At 51.4% G+C, this 18621-nt stretch overlaps 9 protein-coding genes across 9 annotated transcripts; 6 read left to right on the top strand and 3 right to left on the bottom strand.

Annotated features, from left to right (window-relative positions):
• Positions 1–1092: 1092 nt before the first annotated feature.
• M431DRAFT_479191 (class II peroxidase) lies at positions 1093–2224 on the top strand (the record flags this gene model as incomplete). Its single annotated transcript, XM_024915746.1, has 2 exons — positions 1093–1564; positions 1632–2224. The coding sequence occupies 2 exons, from the start codon at positions 1093–1095 to the stop codon at positions 2222–2224; spliced, it is 1065 nt and encodes a 354-aa protein (XP_024777289.1).
• Positions 2225–2887: 663 nt separating this feature from the next.
• M431DRAFT_517253 (hypothetical protein) lies at positions 2888–3562 on the bottom strand. The gene has a single exon (XM_024920325.1). It carries the CDS (start codon positions 3531–3533, stop codon positions 3285–3287), a length of 249 nt encoding a protein of 82 aa, XP_024777288.1. The 5' UTR covers positions 3534–3562; the 3' UTR covers positions 2888–3284.
• A 382-nt stretch (positions 3563–3944) lies between these two features.
• On the bottom strand, positions 3945–4436 carry M431DRAFT_345458 (hypothetical protein). Its single transcript, XM_024914444.1, has one exon. It carries the CDS (start codon positions 4317–4319, stop codon positions 4002–4004), a length of 318 nt encoding a protein of 105 aa, XP_024777287.1. The 5' UTR covers positions 4320–4436; the 3' UTR covers positions 3945–4001.
• A 116-nt stretch (positions 4437–4552) lies between these two features.
• Positions 4553–5863, top strand: M431DRAFT_479190 (hypothetical protein; the record flags this gene model as incomplete). The annotated part of the gene is made up of 2 exons (XM_024915745.1): positions 4553–5251; positions 5315–5863. 2 exons carry the CDS (start codon positions 4553–4555, stop codon positions 5861–5863), a joined length of 1248 nt encoding a protein of 415 aa, XP_024777286.1.
• Positions 5864–7643: 1780 nt separating this feature from the next.
• Positions 7644–9336, top strand: M431DRAFT_77370 (hypothetical protein; the record flags this gene model as incomplete). The annotated part of the gene is made up of 3 exons (XM_024922565.1): positions 7644–7779; positions 7912–8128; positions 8199–9336. The coding sequence occupies 3 exons, from the start codon at positions 7644–7646 to the stop codon at positions 9334–9336; spliced, it is 1491 nt and encodes a 496-aa protein (XP_024777285.1).
• Positions 9337–9353: 17 nt separating this feature from the next.
• Positions 9354–10609, bottom strand: M431DRAFT_136425 (hypothetical protein). The gene is made up of 4 exons (XM_024912548.1): positions 10473–10609; positions 10215–10398; positions 10050–10155; positions 9354–9891 (listed from the first exon to the last, which is right to left on the bottom strand). Exons 2-4 carry the CDS (start codon positions 10343–10345, stop codon positions 9814–9816), a joined length of 315 nt encoding a protein of 104 aa, XP_024777284.1. The 5' UTR covers positions 10346–10398; positions 10473–10609; the 3' UTR covers positions 9354–9813.
• A 76-nt stretch (positions 10610–10685) lies between these two features.
• Positions 10686–12279, top strand: M431DRAFT_505177 (hypothetical protein). Its single transcript, XM_024918592.1, has 2 exons — positions 10686–11165; positions 11235–12279. Exons 1-2 carry the CDS (start codon positions 10901–10903, stop codon positions 11792–11794), a joined length of 825 nt encoding a protein of 274 aa, XP_024777283.1. The 5' UTR covers positions 10686–10900; the 3' UTR covers positions 11795–12279.
• A 176-nt stretch (positions 12280–12455) lies between these two features.
• Positions 12456–15116, top strand: M431DRAFT_79618 (hypothetical protein; the record flags this gene model as incomplete). The annotated part of the gene is made up of 7 exons (XM_024922846.1): positions 12456–12578; positions 12659–12740; positions 12809–13024; positions 13107–13242; positions 13302–13569; positions 13633–14869; positions 14962–15116. The coding sequence occupies 7 exons, from the start codon at positions 12456–12458 to the stop codon at positions 15114–15116; spliced, it is 2217 nt and encodes a 738-aa protein (XP_024777282.1).
• Positions 15117–15377: 261 nt separating this feature from the next.
• On the top strand, positions 15378–15770 carry M431DRAFT_491839 (hypothetical protein; the record flags this gene model as incomplete). The annotated part of the gene is made up of 1 exon (XM_024916940.1): positions 15378–15770. The coding sequence occupies one exon, from the start codon at positions 15378–15380 to the stop codon at positions 15768–15770; it is 393 nt and encodes a 130-aa protein (XP_024777281.1).
• Positions 15771–18621: the final 2851 nt, after the last annotated feature.

Below are 18621 nucleotides of genomic sequence, written 5' to 3'. Positions count from 1 at the left end.
GCGTGTCTGGGATGGAATTCAGCGCCACCTATTACTCGTAGCTACGAGGCGTATGAGAATGTACGAGTGAGTATCTACAGTTTTAACGGTATTTCTCACGGCAAAAGCTGTCAGAAGCCGCAAATCGAGTTCGGCACGGAGCCGGGTAGAGAAAATCTAACATGGCATGATGCGGCATCTTGGACCAAGTTGCGGCATGAATTGAGAGCGCTCATTGGCTGACTGCGACATCGGGCGAAGGTTTTGGCTTTGCCCCATCGGCAAGACTGGAGCGACAAGAATTCACACGGTTCCAGCTGGTCCTTTGCCTTCTTCTACAAGCTATGCTTACTACTGACGTTATAATATGCCGAGGGGGGAGCTAAAATGTCTGTTCGGCTCGCTGTCCGCGCGGCTCAGGTCGGGGAGGTCCCCTAATACTGCGGTAGTTGTTGATCGAAGTTTTTTTTTTTTTTTCGTGCTGTCAAGGAGGGGTCCTTTTTTCCACTCAAAGCAGCGCATGGTGGCGTTCTTATCAAAATAACCACACCCCAGTTTTAGTGTCAACCGAGGCCAGCAATTTCGAGCACTTCCGTAGCATCTCGTTGGTATTATCCCCCAATAGCTCTAAAACCGATATCAAACAGCAAGATGGACGTGGAGCGGGCTCCGCTGGGGGTGCGGGTCTCACGACACTTGACTGGCCACTCAGGCGATGGCAATTTGCATCGTTTCCGTTCACCAACGCTGTTGCTTGTGCTTTTCTAATCCAGTTCTTTCTCTCTCTGCAGTGAGACGCTTCTTCGCTCTTCCATCCTTCCTTTTTCTCATATACATCCCGCCTCCCTCCCTCCCACCTCACACTTCCTACTCTCCTTCTTGCTTCGGCATATTCTCTTCAACCCACACACATCAAGGTGAGTGATATACCGTTTGTGTTTTCTCTTCTTCTTCTTCTTTGCAAAGAGAAGGGCGTATCTTTAGGCTCGGTTCGACTCTGATAGGCGTCTTTGGGCTCTTGACCACCAAGCTGGCCTTATCTGCCCATACAACCCTTCCATTGCGTTTGCTCGTTCACGCCTTTGCTAACGTTTCCCTCGTGTCGTTGTTCAGATGGCCTCTTCTGCCCGTCAGTTTGCCCGCGTGGCAACCCGCACAACCACCCGCACCTTCGCTGCCGCCCCTCGACAGGCTTTCCGCCAGCAGGGCCGCCGCTTCTACTCTTCTGAGCCCGAGAAGAAGTCATCCTCCTCTCTCCTGTACCTTGGTGCTGCCGCCGCCGCCGGTGGTCTCGGTATCTGGTTCTTCACCTCTGGTGCCTCTGCCTCCTCCAAGACCTTTGTTCCCACCCAGGCCGATTACCAGAAGGTCTACAACGACATCGCCGAGCGTCTCGATGCCGATTATGACGATGGCAGCTACGGCCCCGTCCTGGTCCGTCTTGCATGGCACTGCAGCGGTACCTACGACAAGGAGACCAAGACTGGTGGCAGTAACGGTGCTACCATGCGATTCGCTCCCGAGAGCAACCACGGTGCCAACGCCGGTCTGATTGCTGCTCGCGACTTCCTCGAGCCTATCAAGGGTGAGTAGTCTCTCCATCATTTGCGCAACATTGGGTGTCGAGTCGAGTGCTAACAATCAGCCTGTAGCCAAGTACCCCTGGATCACCTACTCTGATCTCTGGATCCTCGGCGGTGTCTGCGCCATCCAGGAGATGCACGGCCCCATTGTCCCTTACCGACCTGGCCGCCGTGACGGTGAGGCTGCTGCTTGCACCCCCGATGGCCGTCTCCCCGACGCCAGCCAGGGCGCCAAGCACCTGCGTGACATCTTCTACCGCATGGGCTTCGACGACCGCGAGATTGTCGCCCTCAGCGGTGGCCACGCCATTGGCCGATGCCACTCCAACCGATCTGGCTATGAGGGTCCTTGGACCTTCTCTCCCACCATGCTGACCAACGACTTCTACAAGCTCCTGCTGGAGGAGAAGTGGCAGTACAAGAAGTGGGACGGTCCCAAGCAGCTCGAGGACAAGACCACCAAGACCCTGATGATGCTCCCCACCGACCACGTCCTGACCACTGACAAGGCCTTCCGACCTTGGGTTGAGAAGTACGCTGCCGACAACGACCTGTTCTTCAAGGACTTCTCCGCCGTCGTTCTCCGCCTCTTCGAGCTCGGTGTTCCCTTTGCTGAGGGCAGCGAGAACAGCCGATGGACCTTCAAGCCCACCCACGCTTAAACTCCCAGATTCACATCTATGGTGAATCAGGTGATGTAGGATGGTGCATAGAAGAAGACTAGCGTTGTCAATAAGGATGTTGATAGACTTGTGAATATTTTTAGACATATAGGGCCCTCTTACGGTATGAAGCCGTTTAGTCGGCTAGGATTCGAAAAAAAGATAGTTGGGCGACAAGCTCAGAAGCTTGGGATGGATTTTATCGCGCTTTCTTCGCAAACTGCTTTTTGGGGGTTGGCTTGTCTGGGTTTTCTTTTGTAACATTCTATACCCCAGCCAACACCCTGTACTTTAACAAAGAAGATGAGCTTTTCACGTTGCCATGCTCCATGATGATCTGTGAATTTGGTGACTGTTGATGATTTGGCGGTGCTTGAGATGTGATGCAGTAGCAAGGTAACGACAAGGAGCAGAAGACACAGATTGTTTACTGAAGGAAATGAGGAGGTGACTCGCAATGCTACCCTTGGCTCTGATTTGTACTATGATGACTACGGAGCATCTTACCCGGCTTTCCGTTGCAACAATTGAGGCCGATGCTTGCCTTTGTTCGGTTGCTATTGGCTGGATGCCAGGCTATGGTGCTTCCATGGCGGGTTGGAGTACATGGTTCCCCGCACTTTCAAGGCCAGGCAGGGAGAGCTTATTGTCTAGATTTCATTTGTCTGGGGATGAGCCGAGGATCAGCCTGGAGCAGCATAGCTGAATATCTGGTGGGCAAATACATCTTGATATTGAATTGCTACATAGGTACGCATATGTGGATTTTTAATACGCTTCCTTATCTGTCTTGGCAATCAGGGGTCTGCACCTATATCCGGGAGTGTGCGGCGATCCGGCTTCGAGATGCCGGCTGAAAAGCTGGATTTGATTGGCCGTGGCCGGCAAACCTTGGAAGAGTTTTGATCTGTAAAATGAAGTTGAGCTGATTTGTTCACTACCAATGTCCAATTCGACATGTCTTTCGCATGATGCCAGCCTTAAACTTGATAACTACGAGCGAGACTTGCCATTACTTTGCATGGAAATGACCTGGCTAAAGAAAGAATCAATACAAGCCTCAAGGAGTTGATGGGAGCACGTAATTTCTTGTACGAATCATCTCATGGTGGCAGGACAAGTCCGTGTGGCAGCTGTGATAGAATTGGAGATTATTCCGATCATATCTAGACCTGATCCGATTAACTAACGGGCCCGGCTCACAAGGCAAACTGCTTATATAGATCGGATAATTCTTTGCGTCCGAAACGCGACGACTTGCATTCCTCTCTAAGGCAAGGGAGACCAAACAAGTGAGCGACGTCATCATTATTAATGAACAAGATAGTCATAAGGACCAATCACAGACGAGGATGCGTCCCTTTGGATTAAGTCCGCTGCTGTTGTGGCTTGAGCATCTTTAACGCCTAAAATGCGGATGTTGCCGTGTCGAAAGCGAGAACGAAGGAATTTCTAGGCTTCTAGGCTAGAAGCGAGAGCGAAGGGGCGGATATGCCGAGGGATAAGCATAGAAGACTCGCGAAGAATACACAGGCACAACCGCAGAAAAGTGTGTGGAGTGACGGCCGAGAAACATCAAATCAGATCCGATCGATCCATGGGGCTCGGGAAAACTTGCGAGCGCTAAAAGCCGGTTTACCGCCGCAAAAATTGCCTGAGTAAGGCGATGGGCAACTATGGCCGCGCCTCTCATTATCAAATCAAGGTTGAATTATTCAGCAACCCCTCTTGAATTTTCGTTTTACAGGCTGTGCTAGGAAATTTCATACATGATAGACTAGTAGGAGGGACGAGAAAACCGGGCCGCGATAGCTGGGCAACACCATAGAATAGCAGCGATGACTAATGCCCACCCAGGAGCTAATGGCACAGCATGAATTTGCGATTGCTGGATGCCGAGAGATGGCGCGAGCGGGAATAAACGTATCAGGGGAGGTATGGAGACGTTTCTGGGTCGTTTGGTCGATGATGTGCTTGGATTGGCCCGATACCGAGGATTGCGCGAGCCATGGATCTTTTGTTGAAGATATATAAAGTCTGGCCAAGGACACGACAGTCGAATCTCTGGAATCGGAATCAACAGCAACATTTGCATCTAAGACTTCCTTAGCATCTTCCTTTGCCTTGATCGCCTAACTCGTCTACAACTAATACCAGTGCCTGCGGAATTGTTGTAGCTCTTGGCTAATCACCGACCCCTCGAAACCCATACTTATCCGCTATCCGGACTATCGAGATAGACCACCTCTCGAACGGGGCTGTCAAACACTCTCCTCACGAAACAACTCAACTCTCTGAATCCGCCATACACACATACACAACTCCAAAATGGGCAGCATCAGCGTCAACACCGAGAACACGGCCGCTCCTGGCGTGCCCTTTTACACCCCAGCTCAGAACCCGCCGGCCGGAACCCCTCTGAACAAGGACTCAGTACCCACGCTATTCCAGCCCATCAAGATTCGCTCTCTCGAGCTGCACAACCGTGTTGTGGTGGCTCCTATGTGCCAGTACAGCGCCGACGATGGCCACTTGACTGACTACCACCTGGTACACCTGGGCCAGCTGGCGCTTCACGGTACCGGCCTCATCATCGTCGAGGCCACGGCTGTTGAGCCCCGCGGCCGCATCTCGCCCCAGGACTCCGGTCTGTGGCAGGACTCGCAGATTGCACCTCTGAAGCGAGTTGTCGATTTCGTCCACAGCCAGGGCTCCAAGATCGGCATCCAGATTGCCCACGCCGGCCGCAAGGCCAGCACCTTGGCGCCTTGGATTGGTGGCACTGCGAACAAGACTTTGGCTGAGGAGGATGTTGGCGGCTGGCCCAACGACGTCGTCGGCCCCAGCGCCATCCCATTCGACGAGACCAACGCCCTTCCCAAGGAATTGACCAAGGCCGAGATTAAGGGCCTTGTGCAGAAGTTTGCCGAGACTGCGCAGCGTGCTGTCAAGGCCGGAGTCGATATGATTGAGGTCCACGGCGCCCACGGCTACCTCATCTGCAGCTTCCTGTCGCCCCTGAGCAACGTAAGTTCACTAAGACACCGAGAATACTATATTGTTCATGTTTGATGACTAACACCTGTATAGCAACGTACCGACGAGTACGGTGGTAGCTTTGAGAACCGCAGCCGCTTCGCCCGTGAAGTCGTCGAGGCTGTCCGCGCCGTGATCCCCGCCGATATGCCGCTCTCCCTGCGTCTTTCCGCCACCGAATGGATGGAATGGGCCGGTCAGCCATCATGGACCGTCGAGGAGACCATCAAGCTCGCCAAGGTGATCCCATCATGGGGCGTTGACATCCTCGACGTCAGCTCCGGCGCCAACAACTACCAGCAGAGATTCCCCGACAACCGTCTTTTCCAGATCGACATTGCCCGCGAGATTCGCAAGGCCCTTCGCGCAGATGGCATCGACTTGATTGTCGGCGCCGTGGGCAACATCACCGATGCGCAGACGGCCTACGATGTCGTCCAGGAGGGCCCCGAGGCTGCGGGCGAGCTGGCTCTGGTTGCACGACAGTTCCTGAGAGAGCCTGAGTGGGTACTGAGAGTAGCTCACGAGCTGAAGGTGCCCGTCAAGTGGGCGAACCAGTATTCTAGAGCCGGACCTCGGACAGACTTTAGCAAGAAGTTTTAAGTTATTGTTACCGGAGAAGAGAAGGAATAGAAAAATCAGCGCATAGACACAGGGTTTAAAGCGATATATTGCCGGAGTAGATGGATGATGGGCTCATTGTTTTAGTTTTTGGTTTGAATTTACTTTTTTATACGTCCATTTTGGATTATCCACAGCGAGTACGGCATCAGCACTAAGTGAAGCCATTATTTTCTTTTACCTGAGCGTAATAGGTCCAATTTCTGCAATGTAAATTGTGTTTCCGCCTCTATTCGATTGAATTTTTTTTACTTTTCATCGAGGCTCCGTGTCCTTTGCTGGTTATCGATAATTAGATGGCATGAGATCTGGACAGATGGCACTTTGCCATGCATCGGACATTCGGTTAAGGTGCACCTGCATGAGCCGCGCATTTAACCCCCGGGATGAACCCTTCAATGGAGAGGTAGCCAGGGTAATATCATTTTGATAGCCCGTCAAGCTGGGAGATGGAATTTACTGCCTGTATGAATCCAATATAGCCACAATATACCTTGTATCAATATTGGTTCAGGTACGGGAGAGAATTATTGTGGCAGGCCGGCTCTTTTGATCCTGTCCAGTGTGGGGCTGGATATCGGGTCAGCGGGCGGGGATGGACGGCCAATTGCCGCTCCCTTTTTGACGTCTGGCCTCTTGGTAGATTGTCGTGAAAAGTACCCAAGTAGGTAGAACTACATGTATTTGGGAATTGATAAGGATAAATCAATATTTGGATGGCATTGGATACATCAGCCCATGATGATCCAAAGGGCAACTCCCAGAGACACACAGATTCCAGGCTGTCATATGCTATAAAAAGGGCCAGCCACTCTAAAAGTATATACTTCGTACCCCGTAAATCCGCCCAGCCACCAGTAAACATGGAGGTTTACACGGCTCATACGACCTCGTACTCCTCGCGCAGAGTACAAGTACGTGTGCCCGTGGTATCAAGACAGATATATTCACGGGTACATGCTACTTTGCTCCCGTCTGGTTATGCTTATTATTGCTTGTATCCCCAGCCGCCCTGCTGATTTATTGCCTCTTGTCTAAAACACCCTGCGGCGCAGTACTAACCGCTATTGGCGGCTGCGATGGCAGTGAGGCTATCGTGCAGGGGCTTAGCGCTGGCCGCCCACTTCACCGTGCCGCTTGGCGCTGGGCTGCAGCACAACTTGAATGGCAGAGGGGCATCTGTTATGGAGTACATGCAGGTAGCTGCCGTAGTAGCGCAACACGCACAGGCACATCATGTAGACTGCCAACAAACTTGACTTGAGGCGAGGTGGCCAGTCGCCCGTACTGTGTGTTTCCGCTCGGCAAGCAATATCGTCTAGCACGGCCCAGGGCTCAAAGGGGGAAAATGATTGAATAGTAATCAGCCCTGAAACAGTGCAGACTCATCACAAAATCAGCAACTTCTGTTTGACTTTGGATTTGTCAGGTGGCAACCCGGTCAGGCAAAACAACCTGACCTGGAGGATGTGCTGTAGCGGCCTTCCTTAGTGGGCGCGTTAGTGGACGCTGAGGGGAGAGGGGCCCCAGTTTTAGGCTACACAAGGTGTGGTTCAGGGACCCGGCTGAACCCATTAGCAATAGCCAGATCTGTCCAAAGGGACACTTGTTCAATTGAGTGCGTCTAAGTCATCCAGTCTTTGCCTACTACAAAACCTGGCGCCTCATCCGTCTTCTGGCAACTGGATCTTCCATCTTGCATCACCACTTTTTTTCTTCTTTTCCACTTTCTTTTCCTGATACCCCCATCACAGCCTTCGCCATGCAACAGAAGCGCCTCACTGCTGCCCTGTTGGCCGCCCTGGCCACGGTGGTCTCTGCCGACTCCGATGTCACCTCCCTGACCAAGGACACCTTCAACGACTTCATCAACTCCAATGATCTCGTCCTGGCTGAGTGTATGTCTTTCTACTTTCTGCCGTCCTCAATCTTTGCTTGCTTGCTTCATTGATGAGCTTGCCATTGCTCTTGACCCCTCCCCCGCGAGCCTCGGCGTCAGATCAGACCCCGCTAACATGAACATTTTCCAGTCTTCGCTCCCTGGTGTGGCCACTGCAAGGCTCTCGCTCCCGAGTACGAGGAGGCTGCCACCACTCTCAAGGAGAAGAACATCAAGCTTGCCAAGGTCGACTGCGTTGACGAGGCTGATCTCTGCAAGGACCACGGCGTTGAGGGCTACCCCACCCTCAAGGTCTTCCGTGGCCTTGATATCGTCTCTCCCTACACTGGTCCCCGCAAGGCTGACGGGTAAGAAATCAATGCAAAATTCACACCTATCTGAACATCTAGATGGCTAACATCTTTTCTTCTTCTTTAGTATCACCTCCTACATGGTTAAGCAGTCCCTGCCTGCCGTTTCCGTCTTGACCAAGGACACCCTCGAGGAGTTCAAGACTGCCGACAAGGTTGTCCTGGTCGCCTACATCGCCTCCGATGACAAGGCCTCCAACGAGACCTTCACAGCTGTTGCCAACGAGCTGCGTGACACCTATCTCTTCGGTGGTGTCAACGATGCTGCCGTTGCCAAGGCTGAGGGCGTCGAGTTCCCCTCCGTCGTCCTCTACAAGTCCTTTGACGAGGGCAAGAACGTCTTCAGCGAGAAGTTCGATGCTGAGGCCATCCGATCCTTCGCCAAGGTCGCTGCCACTCCCCTTGTTGGTGAGGTCGGCCCTGAGACCTATGCCGGATACATGTCTGCCGGTATCCCTCTGGCTTACATCTTTGCCGAGACCCCTGAGGAGCGTGACGAGCTCAGCAAGACCCTGAAGCCCATTGCCGAGAAGTACAAGGGCAAGATCAACTTCGCCACCATTGACGCTAAGAACTTTGGTTCTCACGCCGCCAACATCAACCTCAAGACCGACAAGTTCCCCGCCTTTGCCATCCACGACATTGAGAAGAACCTCAAGTTCCCCTTCGACCAGGAGAAGGAGATCAACGAGAAGGACATTGCCAAGTTTGTTGACAACTTCTCCTCTGGCAAGATTGAGCCCAGCATCAAGTCTGAGCCCATCCCCGAGACCCAGGAGGGCCCCGTCACCGTTGTCGTTGCCCACACCTACAAGGACATCGTCCTTGACGACACCAAGGATGTCCTGATTGAGTTCTACGCTCCCTGGTGCGGTCACTGCAAGGCTCTTGCCCCCAAGTACGATGAGCTCGCCAGCCTGTATGCCAACAGCGAGTTCAAGGACAAGGTTGTCGTCGCCAAGGTTGACGCCACCAACAACGATGTCCCTGATGAAATCCAGGGCTTCCCCACTATCAAGCTCTACCCCGCCGGTGACAAGGCCAACCCTGTCACTTACAGCGGTGCCCGCACTGTTGAGGACTTCATCGAGTTCATCAAGGAGAACGGCAAGTACAAGGCCTCTGTTGAGGTCCCCGTCGAGGCTACTGAGGCTGCTCCCGAGGCTTCTGAGGAGGCCAAGGGTGACGACCACGACGAGCTGTAAAGAAATCAAAAAATGGAAAATGAAATAACAAAAAACTGTATAATTGTGGGATTTGCTTCTTGACGAAAAACGTCGGCGCTGGTTTATGGACTATCTAAATACCTACTAGCAATTGCATACTGGCTCTACGCCCATTTGAAGCATTGCTTTGATGTGAGCACTCGAATTGATCATCAACTTCAAACAAGATGTTGCGTCCAATGAGTGCACAAGTTTTTGCAATCGTGAAGATCGTGAGAGTTGAGTAGAGAAGCGTATGATGGGCTCATTTTTTGCTGTTTCGTGTGCTAGATATTTCAAAGGCTAGATACGTAAGGTACAATTTACAATTGAGGCTTTGTTAGGTTGTTACAAACAAGGACACAAGTATTGCCATAATGCTGTTCGTTTGCCCAGTATTTTCCACCAGCGTTGAAGTGCTGGTATCATACCATCCCTAATGACATTGCGCTATTTGTGTTTTTATATTTTCGGGCTTTACTTTCTCTTCTGCTGGATCTTCTCCTCGAGAATCTTGACGTGGTTTGTCAGTCGGGTGACGGAGGCTTGAAGAGTCTGGACAATGGTCTCATTAGCAAAGCTTTTCGATTTTGTAACGTGCTCCGAGGCTGTAGGAGAGGAAGAAAGGAAGTGGGAGAGTAGAAAAGAGAGCTCGGTAACTTCGAGGCATCTCGAGATCTCAAGATCAGGATAAGCTCGTTGGGTAGACATACGTAGATATCCTCGGTAAGCAATTCGTTGGATGCCTTGTACTCCTGCAGGACGTAGCTGTAGACGGCACCGCCGGCCAGGACGCTTCCAAACAAGAAGCCGAAAAGACTGGGTTCCGGGTTAGCAAGCTTGCAATCGTATCGCAGCCAGGACAAGTCGCGACATACCCTCCTCTGAAGGCGCCCATGGGCTTCCGCGCAGGCAGGGGAGCAGAGTCGTTCAGACGCCGAGCCGAAGCGTGGAAGCTGCGCGACGAAAGCGCACGAGCGAGTATTCTTGACGATGCTGGTGCGAGCATTGCGGGCTGTGTGGCGAGGAGAAGAGGTTGCTTGGTTTCGTGGTGGAGGGACACTAAAAGGACATGATGAGACTTGGACTCGAATTTCACAGTGGCGAGAGTAGCTATGGGGGAATTGGGAGCTCACATGAGGTGGTTTTATGGTTGCTGGACCAAAAGTCTTGGAGTCTTGCAGCTTGAGAGGGTATTGATGGCGCTCGAGGTGCTACCTTAGCACTATATCATAGCGAGATGTGCCCAGCTTTGCGGACATGGCGGATTACGGGTTGTTCCGGCGCAGGATGGCCCGAAGAGCTAGAGCTGTCGCCACTGACATTTTTGCCCCACGGGTTAGTTGATGTGACCCTTGACTTGCATCTTGCAGCCGGCTGTTTTTCGTTATTACCTGAATATTCAATTCGAGATTACGATTTCTCTTGGATGCGACGGGATGCTGCCTTGACGGCTTGATTGTGTCCTGTGAGCATCCATTGCGTTCATCTGGAGCTTGCTGTTTGCTTTAATTCTTTCCCCAAGACTCTTCCCACTGCACAAACCAACCACACACGACGCGACATGAACAACTTCGGCGTCATCGAGCTCGCCAGCGCCAAAACGACTTCGGCTCCCGGATGGGCCTACGTTCCTGATACCGGCGCCCTGCCTGGAGCCAACGCCTTGCAGCCGGCAAACCGGAAACGAGCTCGCAATGCGCCCGCGGGCGTGACGGCCGGTGACTTGACGGCGCGGCAGGAGGCCAAGATCCGGAAAGAAATCGAGGCGCTGGAGAGAGATGGGGGCAAGGACAATTCGATTCCGATACCTGCAAAGAGCAGCAAAGGTGCGTAGACACGCTCGGTGCATATATCAGGGGGGGATTTCAGAAGCTCATAACATGTTGTATTTGTAGCTACTGGAAAGTACACGCCCAACGTTCGAAAGATACTACAGTCGCAAAAGACGTTTTCAAACCACCTGGACGATTTCCTAGCTTTTCAGGCACAGACTGAGGGCGGCCCAACTGCGGCGAGCAATAATCGACCTACTAACACCAACACCAAACGCCCAGCCGGCAAACGAGACGCTACTGCTACACCTACTGCGACTACCAAGCCATCGGCGGGCATACAAGAGGAGGATGTGGCAATGACGGATGCAAACCTGCCCCCGATTTTGGTAGGATCATACCGACCACCACCAACGGCCCATCCTGGTGACAACGATCCGCTGCTAGTATCTCGTATGCCCGAAGTGCCGTCGGATGAAGAACTAAGGAAGCTGCTGGCTCACCCACCGCTCACATACTACGAGGCCAGAGGGAAATGGGAGGACAACTACCCCACGCGTGTATTCTGTGAGGTTTGCGGATATTGGGGACGGGTGCGGTGCATGAAGTGCGGCACGAGAGTCTGCGCATTGGATTGTATGGAGACGCATAGAGAGGAATGTGTGACCAGATATGGGCTATGAGGCACAGACGTCCTAGGAGATGATGGTTGATTGGAAATTGGAAGATGTAAGAGAAGCGTCGTGTCAGATTTTGACATGGCCATGGTCGACGGTTACGGAACGAGGTCATGATATGAGGGTTTGAAATTGCATTCCACGGCGTTTGGACGGAGTTCTTGCGGAGTTCTTGCGGAGTTCTTGGGATAGGAAGCGCAGCACTGATACCCGGTCTATTTGGAATGAGGAATTCACACTCAGTTGATGCTTACTTGATTGTCTATGAGTCTTATCCTACATGTCTTCTTCCTGGTGGCTCCGATATCCGGCCCAGCTCACGTCAGGTGTAGATATATGGTGACTCAGGAACCGGGCAATGAATCCTACAGATTAAAAGAAACTACAACACGAAAGTTAAAATTAAAATAGACTGCGAATGTCGGATGTTGTTGGTAATCCGTAGTAGAAGGTAGTAGGGGTTGCATTTACACTGCCCATTGACTCAATAGCCCCCCTGGCTAAAAAGAAGTCCGAGGATCTCCCGCGTGCAACTTTGATTGTGAGTCAACCCCACCTCGCGCCTAACGATAAAGTACTAAACTAAGGGTATTCCTGCCCCTCCATTCGAAAGGCCAAACAGCAGCTTTCTTCAACGCCTTTTCGCAACGAGAAAGGAATATCGCAAATGTCTTCCGAGCAAGTTGACGCCCCCAAGGCGGCCGAGGGCGCTCCCGCCCAGAGCCTTCCTTCACGGCCCGCGAAGCAGCCCAAGGAGAAGAAGGCCGGTGGTGGAAAGGCTTCACTCGAGGTTTGTTGGACTCGATTCGACTCGATATCTTACCGTTTTTGTAAAGATAATTCGTGCTGATATGAATGTTGTTATTGTAGCTTCCGGTTCTCCCAGAATTCATTCAACACCGTATCGCCATCTTCGACAAGATCAAGGCCAAGCGCGACGCCGAGGTTGCTGGTTCGTTTTCGCACAGGATTCGCTGTCACGTATATTTGGAGGAGGTGCTAACGAATGTGTCTTTGCAGCCAAGCCTCGCGAGGAAATCACCATTTCCATGCCCAATGGCAAGGAGGAGAAGGGTACCGCTTGGGAGACCACTCCTGGAGCCATTGCCAGGGGCATTTCGAAGTCCCTGTTCGAGCGCACCGTCATCTCCATGGTTGATGGCGAGCTCTGGGATCTTACACGACCCCTTGAGAAGAGCTGCAAGCTTGAGTTGATTGACTTTGAGCACGAGGAGGGTACGTTATGATGAGAAATTCCATCAATTGTTCTGGGGGCTTTAGGTAGAATTGCATGGCGCTGACTGATCTGGTGGGATAGGCAAGAAGGTCTTCTGGCACTCTTCAGCCCACGTTCTCGGCGAGGCTGCTGAGAAGCGATTCGGTTGCTACCTCTGCAACGGTCCCCCTACCACCGACCCTCCCGGATTCTACTACGATATGGCCAACATGGAGGGGTAAGGAATCTCCCTCTGGGTCCCTGGAAACATGCAGGTTTGCTGACCGTTTTCTCTAGCCAAGTCGTTCAGGAGGAAGACAAGAAGGCCCTGGAGACGCTGGCCAACTCCATCATCAAGGAAAAGCAGCCCTTTGAGCGTCTGGAAATGACCAAGGACGAGCTCCTTGAGATGTTCAACTACAGCAAATACAAGGAGTACTTTATCAACCAGCGTGTTCCCGACGGCACCACAAGTACAGTCTACCGATGTGGTCCTCTCATCGATCTTTGCAGAGGTCCTCACGTCCCCACCACTGGAAACATCAAGGCGTTTTCAGTTCTCAAGGTGAGATTTCTGCCAGTTCAGTAATCGACTTTTGGATTACCGATTTGCTAACTATTCCGTTAGAACTCTGCCGCATACTGGCTCGGCAACAGCTCCAACGAGTCCGTCCAGCGAATTTCTGGTGTCTCATTCCCCGACAAGAAGCAGCTCGAAGAGTACAAGACATTCCTTGAGGAAGCGGCCAAGCGCAACCACCGAAAGATTGGCCTGGAGCAGAAGCTCTTCTTCTTCGACGAGGTTTCACCTGGTTCCACATTCTTCTTGCCCCACGGCACAAGAATCTACAATGCCTTGATGGAACTGATCCGCGGCGAGTACAAGAAGAGGGCATTCGACGAAGTCATCAGCCCCAACGTTTATAAGTCTGACCTGTGGAAGACATCCGGCCACTGGGGACACTACGCCGAGAACATGTTCACCTTTGAGGTTGAGAAGGAGACGTATGGCCTGAAGCCCATGAACTGCCCTGGCCACTGCAGAATCTTTGCCCACTCAGACGTCACTTACAAGGATCTGCCATGGAGGATGGCTGATTTTGGTGTTCTTCACCGAAATGAGTTTTCTGGTGCCCTCACCGGACTTACCCGTGTGCGCCGCTTCCAGCAGGATGATGCTCACATCTTCTGCACAGTCGACCAGATTCGTGACGAGATTGTGGGAGCCTTTGACTTCCTGTACGCTGTCTACGGACTCTTTGGCTTCTCCTTCAAGCTGAAGTTGTCGACTCGACCAGAGAAATATATCGGTGACATTGCCGTCTGGGATATGGCTGAGGCCAAGCTCAAGGAGGCTTTGGACAACTTTACAGAGAAGATTGACTCCAAGTGGGAGGAGAATCCTGGTGACGGTGCTTTCTACGGCCCCAAGATTGACATTACCGTGTACGATGCTCTGCGACGAGAGCACCAGTGCGGCACAATCCAGCTCGACTTTAACCTGCCTCAGCGATTCAAGCTGCGTTACGTTGCCGCCAAGGACGAGAGCAGTGCCAACCAGGACAGCAACGACCCCGAGCTGCCTGTTGGCTACGCCCGACCCGTCATGATCCACAGAGCCGTGCTGGGCAGCTTCGAGCGAATGTTTGGTATCCTTACAGAGCACTTTGCCGGCAAGTGGCCTTTCTGGCTGAGCCCTCGCCAGGTCCTGGTCGTTCCTGTGATGCCTGCTGTAAACGACTACGCCAAGGAGCTTCAGCAGACGTTCCAGGAGAAGGGCATCTACATTGACGTTGACCTGAGCAGCGACACCTTCCAGAAGAAGATCCGCACGGGCCAGCTGAAGCAATACAACTTCATCTTTGGTAAGCACACACAAACCCTTATCGGCACAGATATAGATATGGGATGATTCGGAATACGTGAACCACTTACTAACTCGAACTTCTTCTTTTAGTCGTCGGAGCCGAAGAGGCCTCCTCACGCACCGTCAACATCCGAAACAGAGACGACCAGAGCACACAGAACAAGGGAGCGCTGATTCCTGTGGATGAGGCACTAGAGAAGCTGCTGGCTCTGAAAGGAGAGAGAAGACTTGTCAACAAAATCTAAGTGAATCGTTGGGCACGGAACGTGAGCGAGCGTGGGGGTTGCAGGAGATACGATGTCGTCAGAGCAGTACGGAGTATATGCATGGCCTTTTTGCATGCACACGTGGCTACAAGCAAACCGCGAAAAGAAAAGAGCAAAAAAATGAAAAATGAAAAATGAATACCACTGTTTGTCCTCGAGCACTGTGCAGAGTCTCTACCTATTTACTATCTTAGTACTATTAGAAGGAATAAACTACCTCATACGAGTACGTATATCAGCATGCGGGAAAGTTATGGCGTCCAGTCAAGCAGCAGACTACAAAGCAGTGGGGGCCAAACGTTGAAGCCATTAGAGCCAGTGGTAGTATATGAATGGACAAATGAAAGACGAGCCTGGGAAAGATTTGCTGAGTCGCGTGATGCTGCAAGATTGGTGCAAAAGGGAAGCCCGGTTGGGCATTTATGGCATCCTCCTGCCCGGGCTGCTCTGCCTACCTATGGCGAGTACGAAGCAGCAGGTCTTTTGGTAAAGGCACGCCCCCTATTTGTGATCTCATCGCCATTTGTTTTCTCATTTTTTGTTTGGCCTATCATGCTTTTTGGGCCACATGTAAGCCCGCTCGCTGATGCGTGTAAGTCGTCAATTCCGGGTCGCGAGCAATTTACAGTATAACACCTGCGTCACCGGCGTGCAGCTCGCTCGGTAAGTGTAAGTGGTTGGTTTGGTGTCACAGGGTAAGAAGGCTATTTATTTGGGAGCGTTTTATTTGTATGGGAGTGTTTTATTTGCACGGGCGTCCCTCCCCCCCTTTTTGGGTAGAATCTCACAAAATGAAATAAAATAAAAGGGCGCGGAATCCGCACGTTGCGCGTTGATAGGACAAAAAGCGCGGGTAATGTGAGATGTCAGTTTGGGGGTTAAGAAAGGGAAGGGGGGGAGGGGTCCTCCGTCTGACTTGAATTTGTATGAAGACTTTTTTTTTTGTAACGCTAGGAAGATACGATGCTGCTGTTTTTGCAGGTTTGGGAGATTTTCTCGAGTAATGTTAGCTACTGAGATTTGATACTACACACATAGATTGTAGACTATTGAAAGTATGTTCCGGACGGGAATATCTAGTGCAAGGGGATAACTAGCGGACGTGACAGAAACGGGCGGGCGGGAACGGGATGAGGCGGTCCGTTTGGTGTTGAAGCTCTTTTTTTCTAGCTGTGCAATGGATATGGAACCTGGGAGCAGCAGTTGTCCGTTTTGGTATCGACGTACATATTTCATACAAAAGGAAGCAGGGTGGCGACAAGAAGAGAGGTGTAAAAGGGTAAGGTAGCATTTTTTCGTTCCCCCCTTCCGACGAGGAAACTTGAGAGGGGGGCGTGGTTTGCCGGTATTACTAGAGAACGCTTTTTGGGTAATTTTGGTAGATTCTGATTGATTCAACTGGAGGCGTACAATGTGCAGAGAAGGACAAAGATGTACGAGTACTGTAAGGTAGGGTAGGGCAGGGGTGTGTGTGTTATTACTCCGAAGCGTGGGAGGGCAGTTTGATTCCTGAATTGATGACACCTCTCTTTTGTTATTTTCTTATTTGTTATTTTATTTTGGTAGGTAAGTCTGCCTCGTTCGGGGCTTTTTCTCCCGCGGACCTTCGCGTGTTCTGGAGAAAGTGGATAGTTCGGCGAGGTGAGATGCGCTACGGAGAAGAAGTGAGGCAGAGATGAGAGATGAGAGCACAGGGAGAGAGAAAGAGAGAGAGAAAAGATGTTCATGCCGGCGTGATGTGTCACATATGCGGGACGAAAATACAAGGACAAGGACAACCTCTGTAAAAAAATGGCTTTCTTGTTTAGGGAACGTTCTCCGTGGTTTGGGGCGGGAAAAAGGCCGCAGTGGTTTGGATTTGTAAAGAAGAGGAAGCCATCCGCCTTTCTTTAAAGGTAGGTCGGTATAGTAGTATAGCAGTGACAGTAGATTAGAGTGAAAAGGTTTGGTTACATGCTCTACAATAATACTGTAGATCTTGTTTTAAATTATTCCTTTGGAAGCTGTAATAGGAAGTGAGGAGCGTGACTAATTTACGAGGAAACTTTCATTTGCTCGATAATTATCCGCGGAGAAACCAGAGCAAAAGGATTTATGATAGAAAGGACGATCACTAGTAGCTCGACCTTATTGTTTTTAGCTGTTGTTGGTTCGGAGGATGTTTTAGAAAAAGAGAAAAAGACAAGCGAAAGACGGGACGGATTACGGATTACGGAGCGCGAAATAAGCCCGAGGAGCGAAGCGCTCCCGTAGGGGGGTTTCAAACGGTGGTTTGTTTTTTTCTGGCGGCCGTTGGACTTGAGAGACGCTCATCCCACACCCAAGTGAGTTGTCGCCTCTATCTATCTTGTGGTAGTTTTATTATCGTATTACGTTTTGGGAATTTGGTCCCGGGTCCGAATGGGGGGAAAGACGAGAACGAGAAAAAAGTGTGTGTGTATGAGCCTTGAATGATGACATGGGTGAGCTTGATGCCCTCATGCAGACTCCCGCGTCTGGTCATATGTAGGGGCCAGCCATGTCATGGACCAAAGGAAAGAGAAAGAAAGAAATGAGATAGAGAGAGAAGAAAGCAAAAAGAGACAGACAGACAGAGACGCACAGACAAAGGACGCCAACCAAAACTGATCCAGCAGCCCATCATCCCACATGCTCCCAAGGCAATGCAACCGTGGGTACGCGAAAAGCCGGGACTGGGACGGACGGGGGGAGACTGGGAACTGGGCCCTTGGGGGAGAGCGGGCAAGGCCCATGTTTACTGTACCTGTCATGTAGGTACCTGGTATGATCTGATTGCGGCGTTGCCGTATACTAGCTAGGCTTGCGATGCATTGATGGAGGCGCTCTAAACAGGCAATATATACGTTTGTTTGGGGAGAGCGTCTTTTAGCCTTTGGCCGGAGATGGCACAGCTCCGCTTCGGGGAGCACGGGGGTTTTCTTGCTGCTTTTTGTTACTTATTAGCCGGGCAACTTGAGTGCATGAAGAGAAAGAGAAAGAGGCAAGAAGACGAGAAAATGAAATAAAGATTTGTGATATAGTTTGATTTAGTGCAGTGTTTATAACGTCAGTATGCTTTGACGGTGCTGCTCAGCTGCTGATCGGGGTAGAATGGCAGTGAATCCTAATCTACCTGCGCAGTACAGCTCCGTATCGCATATCGCTTTTTTGGTGTTCCGTTCATTGTCATTTGATATGGGATGGACTTATTGCCAAGTACCTATTATCGTCTGGATCATTGCCAATGGTAGCAAAGCGGCTTACCGTCCGCCTATACGGAGTGTCACAAGCACGCACCAATGGCAACGGGTTGATGTGCGACTACGAGTTACCATGCAAAGTTAGTGTCCAGTGGGCACGCGGAGAAGTCGAGCGCTAGTGCCACCAAATACTCTATCTATGAGTACGAGTACCAAGTAGGTTAACTGAGCGGTTGTCAACATGGAGTGAGGCCGTGATATGATATGATATCTGCTGTGGGGGC

This window comes from Trichoderma harzianum (genome assembly GCF_003025095.1).
Source record: "Trichoderma harzianum CBS 226.95 unplaced genomic scaffold M431scaffold_3, whole genome shotgun sequence".
Lineage (NCBI taxonomy): Eukaryota > Fungi > Ascomycota > Sordariomycetes > Hypocreales > Hypocreaceae > Trichoderma > Trichoderma harzianum.
Note: the sequence above shows the minus strand (reverse complement) of the source record. Positions and strands in the feature narration are given on the sequence as shown.